Below are 11,075 nucleotides of genomic sequence, written 5' to 3'. Positions count from 1 at the left end.
CTTGGTCTTATAGTTTCAATCAGATCACCTCTCATTCTTCTAAACTCCAGAGAGTATAGGCCCATTTTACTCAACCTTGCCTCATAGGATAACCCTCTCATCCCAGGAATTAATCTAGTGAACCTTCATTGCACCGCCTCTAAGGCAAGTATATCCTTCCTTAGATAAGGAGATCAAAACTGTACATAGTACTCCAGGTGAGGTCTCACCAAAGTCCTGTACAATTGTAGTAAGACTCCCTTACTCTTGTACTCCAACCCCCTTGCAATAAAGGCCAACATTTCATTTGCTTTCCTAATTGCTTGCTGAACCTGCATGCTAACTTTTTATGTTTCCTGTACGAGGACACCCAAGTCTCTCTGAACACCAACATTTAATAGTTTCTTACCATTTAAAAAATATCCTGTTTTTCTATTCTTCCTACCAAAGTGAATAACCTCACATTTCCCCACATTATACTCCTTCTGCCACCTTCTTGCCCACTCACTTAACCTGTCTATATTCCTTGGCAGACACTTTGTGTCCTCCTCACGGCTTACTTTCCCACCTAGCTTTGTATCGTCAACAAACTTGGATACATTACTCTCGGTCTCTTCATCTAAGTCATTAATATAGATTGTAAATAGCTGAGGCCCAAGCACCGATTCTTGTGGCACTCCACTAGTTACAGCCTGCCATCCTGAAAATGACCCGTTTATCCCTGCTCTCTGTTTTCTGCCCGTTAACCAATCCTCTATCCATGCTAATATGTTACCCCCAACCCTATGAGCCCTTATCTTGTGTAACAACCTTTTATATGGCACCTTATCGAATGCCTTTTGAAAATCCAAATATACGCCATCCACTGGTTCCCCTTTATCTACCCTGCTAGTTAAATCCTCAAAAAATTTGAATAAAATTTCCTTTTCATAAAACTATGTTGACTCTGCTGAATCATATTATGATTTTCTGAGTGCTCTGTTACCACTTCCTTAATAATGGATTCCAGCATTTTCCCAACGACTGATGTCAGGCTAACTAGCCTGTAGTTCCCTATTTTCTATCTCCCTCCTTTCTTGAATAGCGGGGTTACATTTGCTACCTTCCAATCCACTGGGACCATTCTAGAATCTAGAGAATTTTGGAAGATCACAACCAATGCATCCACCTGCAGCCACCTCTTTTAGAACCCTAGGATGGAGGTCATCAGGCCCAGGGCATTTATCAGCTTTTAGTCCCATTAGTTTCTCAAGTACTTTTTCTCTACTGATATTAATTACTTTAAGTTCCTCAATCTCATTAGACCCTTGGTTCCCCATTATTTCTGGTATGTATTTTATGTCTTCTACTGTGAAGACAGATACAAAATATTTGTTTAACGCATCTGCCATTTTCTGATTCCCCATTATAATTTCTCCTGTCTCAGTCTCTAAGGGACCAGTGTTTTCTTTTGATACTCTCTTCCTTTTTACATACTTGTAGAAGCTCTTACAATCCGTTTTTTATATTTCTTGCTAGCATACTTTCATATTCTATTTTCTCTCTTTTTATCAATTTGCTGGTTTCTAAAACTCTCCCAGTCCTCAGGCTTACTACTTTTCTTGGCAACATTATCGGCCTCTTCTTTTAATCTAATACTATCCTTAACTTCTTTAGTTAGCCACGATGGATCACTTCTCCCGTGGAGTTTTTATTTCACAGTGGAATGTATATTTGTTGAGAATATTGAAATATTTCTTTAAATGTTTGTCATTGCTTTTCAACCTTCACACCCTTTAATTTAATTTCCCGATCTACCTTAGCCAACTCGCCCCTCATACCTAAGTAATTGGCTTTATTTAAGTTTAAAACTCTAGTTTCTGACTTAAGTATGTCTCTCTCAAACTCAATGTGAAATTCTATCATATTATGATCACTCTTCTCCAGAGGATCTCTTACCGTGAGATTACTAATTAACCCTGTCTCATTACATAATACAAGCTCTAAAATAGCCCGTTTCCTGGTAGGTTCCATGACGTATTGCTCACATTGAACCCTCTGTCAAATAGAATGTAGGCTTGATGTCACAGAATTAAAACAAGTCAATTAATGAGAGTTCAGACAACAAATGCAGTTGATTTGCCTTTATTGACCATTATTATTGTGACGAATAGAAGAGCTCACAGTAAAGCTCAGAGACAAGGATTACTTGTAATCAGAAAGCACGCAGAAATACCCAGCATGGAAAGCAAGGGTGAGATGACACTTAATTTACCAGCAACCTAAAGGGATAGTCATAGATCGCGGGCCATGTAGTACCAGATTCTAACATAGTGCTGCTTAATTATGGCCCTCATTGCAATGGCCATCCTCATGTAGAGTAGCAATTCAAGGCAGTTTATTGTGATAGTGACTGCATGTGGAGTTGCTGGAAACTCCATTTTTATATGACATTTACCACCACAGCTCTGAAACTCTTGCCAATACAGCTTTTCAGTTGTTCTTACAAGTACATTTAATTACAAAGCAACAGGTAGAAACACTGCCATCAAAACAAGACACAAACTAAACCGAACTGAAATAGCAGATTGCAGTTTTTAATCTAACTGTATAGCTGTAATGATGTGGAGATGCCGGTGATGGACTGGGGTTGACAATTGTAAACAATTTTACAACACCAAGTTATAGTCCAGCAATTTTATTTTAAATTCTTGCTTGTGAATTTAAAATAAAATTGCTGGACTATAACTTGGTGTTGTAAAATTGTTTACAATTGTATAGCTGTAGGCAGTGATTAACAGTGCCGCCATGTCATTCAGCAGGCTGATGTATGGGATTGTGTCCCAGGGAAGATGAAGTACACCTTTCATCTCTATCTAGCTTAGTGGACCCTTTTGAATTGGACACAAGAACAAGAAATGATGAAAAAAGTACATTACAGCATTTACTTTACAGGAGGTAGAAACAGTGTCCTTGGCATTCACTGCTCATATCATCACTTGTCTTAAAATTCGACTGAAAGCTTTAGTGAATTTTCCCATTTATGTGGGTATCTAAGAGCTCTATACTTTCTATACTTTCTAACCTTTATTCTTCTTCAATTTACTGGGGGCCACCTTATCAGCTGGAGGCTCCGGCAACTGCTTGGTGGGTTCTTCACATTTCGTAGATACACAGCCACAGTCTGTTATGTAGGTGTAGGTGAACTCAATTGCTGTGTCATCTGGACAAAGTAACGTGATATTTTGCTTGCTGGTCGCTAACTCCCGACAGCAGGTGCAGTTATGTGAGATCATATTTGCTTCAGCAGAATATCTGTCATAGAACCAAGAGGAAACATTACTTAGAATACTGGCTTCAAGATATACACAAATAAATGATCTATCCATTGACTAGTATTATATTCAAAATAATAGACGTGCATGCACTTCCTGTCAACTTCTTCCATGATAAATTTCTATTTTCACGTTTATAATGGTAAGTGCCTATGTCAACTTGTCATGCTGTAATGACTCTCTTTCTTCAGTGGAGGCACTGCAGCATCACCAGATGAGAGGGTGTGATTACAGCGTGGCAAATTTAAAATGCATTTAATTTAAAGTCCATTATAAATGTGGACATAGGACACAGGAATTTATAACGGTAATATAAAAATTAGGAAAGAGCATATGACTTTAAACTAAGGACTGACTGGCACCAGGATGCAACTGCAGCATAACAAGTTTAAATAGGCTGTTTTTATTATAAATGTGGACATAGAAAGTTATAATGGAAATGTATGAAAATAAGGACAGAGGTATAACATCAAAATGAGGACTGGTGCAACTTTCCCCCAACTGCTAGTCCCGCTTCACCTGAAGACCATACTTGGGCTTGACTCCCTGTGCGCAATGCTGCGATAGACTGATTAATAATATGTTAAAAACTTTGGTCTGGAATTTCCACAGGGCTGCTCCTGCTCAACAGAAGTGCAGCAGAAACCCTGTTTACATGCGTAAACCTGTTTTCCACCACGCTTTCAACGAAGTTACAGCAGCAGAGCATGAGCGACTCTGAGGAAAGTCCTGGCCCTGTGTCTGCGCACTGTAGTTAGCTTCCACGTGGAATAGGGCCACTGGCTCCTCCCCAAACAACCCATCATTTGCACACTCTTTGATGTCATTCGCCTTATCTTCAAGGATAAGCATATTGTTCTGGGCTCCAAGTCATGCTCAAAGACGTAGAAGGTAATTTTAACCTTCACCGCTTGGACGGTAAATTGGTGAAGCGGATCGCCTGCCTGTTATAGAACCTGTCCGATTTTCATTTAATTTCCGCCAGTTTACCGCCCAAGCGGTGAAGGTTAAAATTGCCTACATACAAGCTTAACTTTCTGATCTTAGAGTCCCCCATTAATAGCACCTGCCTCATTGGCTCCCAGGTTCCTATGCTCCATGGGGCCTTGGCCCACAGTGTCTACCAACCCTCTTGTTTCTTTCTGAAATAGATTGCGGAGAATGCTCATCAGTCAACTCCTCACATTCCAGACCAGAGAAACAGTTGACTAGTTTCAGCCCTGGTAAGCTCTTTCCCTGCCTCCCGACCGCGCTAGTTGTTTGGATGCAATCAGTAAACTTGAAGCAATTCAAGGACAGATGCACAATACAAGACTAACAATGGAACCAAGACTGGACTTTTCTCTCCCACTGTATGTTTCTCCGAATATTTGACTCTCTCTCAAGTTCTGCCAGATTACCCCTCTCTCCCTGATGTTTTTCTCAGACTCTTGTGCTCTCTCTGTGATGTTTCCCTCAGATTCCACTCTCTCGCTTTCTGACGTTTCTTTAGACTCTGTGCTCTCTCTGATGTATCTCTCAGACTCTGTGCTCTCTCCTTGATGTTTTTCTCACATCCTGCACTCTCTGTGATGTTTCTCTCACACTCCATGCTCTTCTTGATGTTTCTCTCAGAATCATTGCTCTCACTCTGAAGTTTCTTTCGGAATCCTTTTTCTCTCTCTGATGTCTCTCTCACACTCAGAGCTCTTTCCTTGATGTTTCTTTCAGACTAAGAGCTCTCCCTGATGTTTTTCTCAGATTCCCCTCTCCCTCTCCCTGATGTTTCTCTCAGTTTCCCCCTTTCTCTCCCTGATGTTTCTCTCAGTTTCCCCCTTTCTCTCCCTGATGTTTCTCTCAGTTTCCCCCTTTCTCTCCCAGATGTTTCTCTCAGTTTCCCTCTTTCTCTCTCTCTGATGTTTCTCTCAGTTTCCCCTTTTCTCTCCCAGATGTTTCTCTCAGTTTCCCACTTTCTCTCCCTGATGTTTCTCTCAGTTTCCCCTTTTCTCTCCCTCATGTTTCTCTCAGTTTCCCCTTTTCTCTCCCTGATGTTTCTCTCAGGCTTCGCTCCTCTCTCATTGGTGCTTCTCCCAGATGCAGTTCTTTTTTTTTGCAAGTGTGAAATTCAGGCTTATGTCTTTACATACATGCAGATACTGCAATTACTTCTTTACCTGAAGTATATTTATTTCATTTCTAGATAGACTTTTCTTTTTAGCCCATCAGATGTCTTGCTTTTGATTATATATTTAATAGAATAGGCTCCAGTACTAATGGGCAGAAGACAATTTAAGTATAAAACAACTATACATTCGTGTAGACAGTTATGGGCAAAACATGATTTGTATACGTACATAGAATAGGTCATACAGCGTCCTCCACAATAAGTCATCGTCACTTTTTGTGCAGATCGACATCCATGCTGGTTGATGTAGGTTGTGGTTTGTGAAATGCTACATGCCTTTGGAATACCTGCAAATGTGATCATAATTGAGCTCAGGACATTGTCACCAACGATTTGAAGCTTGAAAGGAAGAAATTCCTGTACAGAGGCTACAGATGATTCAAAACGAAAGGTACAATAGAAATGTAAGTAAGTCACAGTAATTGTTGCAATGAGGACCTTGGGATGGCTTAAAAGGTAGGAGTTTTCCAAATCTTTCTCATGAATATTTCACCTCTGTAGTGTTCTAATAAGGCCTTTAAAGCATAAACATGAGAGTACTGACAATTATAGCACACACTCTGTTTAAAGGGGATGCGATAAGCCAATGGAGATGACACTTGTCAATCAGACCAATAATGACAGTATCCATCAAAGGAAGCAGTTCCAATTGATTCCAATTGTACCATAACATCTGGAGTATCAGTTTCCCCACTTTACGACCCTTTTTTGTTAAACCCACCTATGTATTTCTATGGTTGTTATTTTATTAATAATTCCCAGTCTGTATTTCAGTTTACCTTTTATTCATTAACTGTGTGCTGTGTGATTGTCACTTACTGAAATAGATCTGCACCAGCTCAGCTGTAATTTAGTTATAAAGAAAACTTCTTCTAAAAGAGTTCTGCCTGTAAATGTCACACTGTCGTATATGTCACCCCTGATAATTGCAAGTCACGAAAAGAGAGATAAAAGTGGTTCATATATATTGGACTTAAATGGGCCCTGATGTTTGCTTAGTTGTGGCTAATAATAAAAATAGAATTTGCATTTATATAGTTCCTTTCACATCTTCAGGATAGCCCAAATTGCTTTACAGTCAGTTAATTACTTTTAAAGTGTAGTCATTATTGTTTTAGAGGCAAACGTGGCAGCCAATTTGTGCTCAGCAAGATCCTACACCAGCAATAACATGAATGACCACTGAAGCTGTTTTAGTGTTGTTGGTTGAGGGATAAATGTTGGTCAGGCAACCAGGAGAACTCTCTGCTCATCTTCAAATAATGCCAGGGGATCTTTTCCATTACCCTGATAGGATAGGTTTAATCCCTCACCTGAAAGAACATGGGCACAATTTTAAAAGGCCGGCGGGATGGCAGTGGTGGGGGGGTGACTGTGCGTGTGGATAACCCGAATAATAAAAACTTGATGTTCCCCATGCGATCGCAACTTAATTAGTGGCCATTAATCTTGTTTCCAGGTTTGCTGTCCGAAAGCTGCGCAGGGGGTGGACTGTGCACCTGCATGACCTGCTGTCAACTGAAGCGTCTAGATTTAAAGGGTCATTGCTCCATTGGATTTTGCTGGAGCAAGGAGACACAATGGAGCAGCACAGGGGCCAGGCTGCTCCAAGATTCAGCGATGCCTCAGTTCAGCTGCAACTGGCCGGGGTGAGGAGGATGAGAGAATTATTTTACCCGGCCGACAGGAGGAAGCACCCTGCCTCTACCATCAAGAAGGCCTGGCTCAAGGTGGCAGAAGAGGTCACCAGCAGGAGCAACATATCCCGCACTTGGGTCCAGTGCAGGAAATGTTTCAATGACCTAACTAGGTCAGCAAAAGTGAGTATACTTACTGATTCTCCTGCATTTTGTGTCGCACACCACCCCGCCACCCCCCCACACCATTCCGCACAGCCAAGCTACTCCATCACATCACTCCTCACACTCACTGAAAGCTTATCGTCAACTTACCTGCACTTCTTAAGCACTTCCACACCTCCCCATTTGTAACTTCACAACTACCACTCACCCCAATCCTGATCCAATGTGATGTCTCTATCTGATACTCACCCTCTGATGCACCTCTTTCACGGTCAGTCTCACCCAAAGCAATGCATTCATCGGCTGACTACTTCACCATCACTCACTCACATGTCTGTACTTTCTCCCCTTCTAGAAGAGAGCGCAAAATGCACGCAAGAGGGCGAGGACTGGAGGGGGGCCACAACAAATAGTGGTCCTCATAGAGGCAGAGGAGGAGGCCCTGCAGATCAGCCACATCCTCGAGTGCCTGTCCGTCGGGGATGCCGAGATTGGCACCCCACAAACGTCTGGTGACACAACTTTAACATTCCTCACGCACAACATGAACTGATGTTAAGAATGACTGGCATGTTGAACACCTCAATATGATCATAGCAACATGACACATCAGTGATGATGCTTAATATTGCCTTCTGTTCTCTTACAGACCGCAGTGAAGGGAGAGAGCGATTCCTCAGAGTAGCTCCCGGCCTCTGAGGGTGCACCGTCACATCTTAGTGAGCCACCCACCAGCACAGATACTCACACCTCGGTGGGATTTTAACTTTCACATGGATTGGACAAATCAAAATGGCAAAAATAGCCCTGAGGAGGAGTTCATAGAGTGTATTAGGGACTGTTTCTTAGACCAATACGTCGGGGAACCAACCAGGGAACAGGCCATTTTGGATTTGGGAATGGGTAACAAAACAGAATTAATTAATGATCTCAAAGTAAAGGATCCTTGGGAAGCAGTGATCATAACATGATAGAATTTCACATCCAGTTTGAGAGCGAGGATCTTGGGTCTGAAACTACAGTATTAAACTTAAATAAGGGCAATTATAAAGGAATGAGGGTTGGCTAAAGTGGACTGGGTAAACAGATTAGATGGTATGATGGTGGCTAAGCAGTGGCAAACATTTAAAAAGATATTTTATGACTCACAACAAAAATATATCCCTGTGAGGAGGAAAAACTCCACAAAAAGGGTGAACCGACCATGGCTAACTAAGGAAGTAAAGGATAGTATCAAGTTAAAAGAAAAAGCATACAACATGGCAAAGATTACTGGTAAGCCCGAAGATTGGGAAAACTTTAAAAACCAGCAAAGGATGACTAAAAGAATAATAAAGAGGGAGAAAATAAATTATGAGAGTAAACTGGCAAGAAATATAAAAACTGACAGTAAGAGCTTCAGTATATTAAAAGTAAATATTGGCCCCTTAGAGGATGAGACTGGGGAAATAATAATGGAAAACAAGGAAATGGCAGAGGAAATGAACAGATATTTTGTATCTGTCTTCACAGTAGAAGACACTAATAACATACCAATAATAATAGAAAATTAAGGGGCAAAGGGAAGGAAGGAACTAAAAACAATCACTATCTCTAGAGAAAAAGTACTAGGTAAACTAATGGGTCTAAAGGCTGACAAGTCCCCTGGACCTGATGGCATGCATCCGAGGGTCTTAAAAGAAGTGGCTACAGAGATAGTGGATGCATTGGTTGTAATGTTCCAGAATTCACTAGATTCTGGAAAGGTCCCAGCGGATTGGAAAACTGCAAATGTAACACCCCTATTCAAGAAGGGAGTGAGACAGAAAGCAGGTAACTATAGACCAGTTAGCCTAACATCTGTCATTGGGAAAATGCTAGAATCCATTATTAAGGCAGTAGTAGCAGGACATTTGGAGACTCAAAATACAATCAAGGAGAGTCAACATGGTTTTAAGAAGGGGAAATCATGTCTGACAAATTTATTAGAGTTTTTTGAGGAAGTAATGGGCAGGGTGGATAAAGGGGAACCAATGGATGCAGTATATTTGAATTTCCAAAAGGCATTCGATAAGGTGCCACATAAAAGATTACTGCATAAGAGCTCATGGTGTTGGGGGTAATATACTGGCATGGATAGAGGATTGGCTAACTAACAGAAAACAAAGAGTCAGGATAAAAGGGTCATTTTCAAAATGGCAATCTGTGCAAGTGATGAGATGTGAACGCCTCAGACTGTCTGATCCTAGAAGAACCGTTGACATATGAGTGCCTCCCTGGCCTGGCGAGCATCCCGGTGAGCCGGTGTTCGGCCCATGGGTTGTTCCTCATCCTCGCGCGCCTCCTCCTCCTCCTCCTCCTCCTCCACCTCCTGCTCCTCATCGTCATCCTCAATGTGGGTGGCGGGTGTGGATGGGGCCTCCTCCAGCGGCACCCCTCTCTGTTGGGCCATGTTGTGCAGGGCACAGTAGACAACTATAATTCGTCCCACTCTGAATGGCGTGTATTGGAGCGCTCCCCCAGAACGATCAAGGCACCTGAAGCGCATCTTGAGCAGCCCTATGGCCTGCTCAATTGTAGACCTGGTAGCAATGTGGCTGTCATTGTATCGACGCTGCGGCTCGGTGATGGGGTTCCTCAGAGGTGTCATGAGCCATGTGTGCAGGGGATACCCCTTGTTGCCGAGGAGCCAGCCGTTGCCGGTGTTGGGTGCGTGGAAGAGGGGTGGGACGGTGGACTCCCTGAGGACGAAGGCATCATGGCAGCTGCCGGGGTATCTGGCGCACAGGTGTAGGAATCTCTGGCGGTGGTCACAGATGAGCTGGGCGTTCATGCAGTGATACCCTTCCTGTTGATGAACAGCCCTGGCTCATGTGGAGGTGCCCGTATTGCTATGTGGGTGCAGTTGATTACACCCTGCACCCGTGGGAAGCCAGCCACAGCATGGAAACCAACCGCCCTCTCCATCTGGCTGCGCTCGTCCATGGCGAAGTTGATGTAGTGCGAGGCCCTGTGGAACAATCCATCGGTGACCTGCCTTATGCACTTGTGTGCAGAGGACTGACAGACCCCGGTGATGTCCCCGCTGGCACCCTGGAAGGATCCGGAGGCGAAGAAGTTGAGGGCAGTGGTGACTTTGACGGCGACGGGTAAGAAGATGCTGCTTGGTCCATCCGGGAGCAGCTCGTCATTAAGGAGGCTGCAGATGTCGGCGACTACCTGGCGAGTGACTCTGAGCCTCCGTATGCACTGCTCCTCGGAGAGGTCCATGAAGCTGAGCCTCGGTCTGTAGACCCTGTGCGGAGGGTAGTGCCTCCTGCGATGCATCTCTCTCTGCGGTTGCCCTCCCTCCTGCTGTGCAGGTGGGTGTGCCACAGCACCGTGTTGGGGGCCTGCACGTCGCTGAGGCGGACGGCGTGGACTGCGAGGCTGCTGGGGCTGGTGATGCTGTTCGTCCTCCGAGGATGTCGAGGCGGCCCCCATCTGGCAGGTGTAGGTCTGAGGGGTTGTGCATGGTAGGTAGGTGTTTCCTCGCACTGGGGCTGCGGTTCCATGTCGGTGTATCTTCTGGCTTGGAGGGGGGTGGTGGAGGGCAAGCGTTGCCCTATCTGATGGAGTGGCCTGATGCGTTGGTGAAGGGTCTCCCCCACCCCCCCCCCCCCCCCACGTGGAGTGCACCTTGGCAGCTGCCACAGGCTGCTGGCTGCAACACGTCCGTTTGGAGTGAGACTTTTTCCCCCAGTATGTGAAACAGTCTCAGGTGCAGGTAAAATCCCACACTTCCTAATAAGACAGCTGAAATAGCTAGATAAATATTGTCAAGTGGCATCCCGCTGG

General features: G+C 43.8%; 1 protein-coding gene across 1 annotated transcript in view; it reads right to left on the bottom strand.

Moving 5' to 3' along the window:
* Window positions 1-2,673: 2,673 nt before the first annotated feature.
* Window positions 2,674-11,075, bottom strand: part of LOC137328121 (mucin-2-like) — a 216,875-nt gene continuing 208,473 nt past the window's right edge. Inside the window, exons 89-90 of the mRNA XM_067994299.1 lie at window positions 5,627-5,744; window positions 2,674-3,273 (exon numbers count right to left, since the gene is read on the bottom strand). Coding sequence (XP_067850400.1) covers window positions 3,039-3,273; window positions 5,627-5,744 — 353 coding nt within the window. The 3' untranslated portion in view covers window positions 2,674-3,038. The remainder of the gene's footprint in view (window positions 3,274-5,626; window positions 5,745-11,075) is intronic.

Source organism: Heptranchias perlo, chromosome 12 (assembly GCF_035084215.1).
Source record: "Heptranchias perlo isolate sHepPer1 chromosome 12, sHepPer1.hap1, whole genome shotgun sequence".
In the NCBI taxonomy this organism is placed as follows: Eukaryota; Metazoa; Chordata; class Chondrichthyes; order Hexanchiformes; family Hexanchidae; genus Heptranchias; species Heptranchias perlo.
The sequence above is the reverse complement of the archived record's forward strand: the minus strand, read 5'-3'. Positions and strand labels throughout refer to the sequence as shown.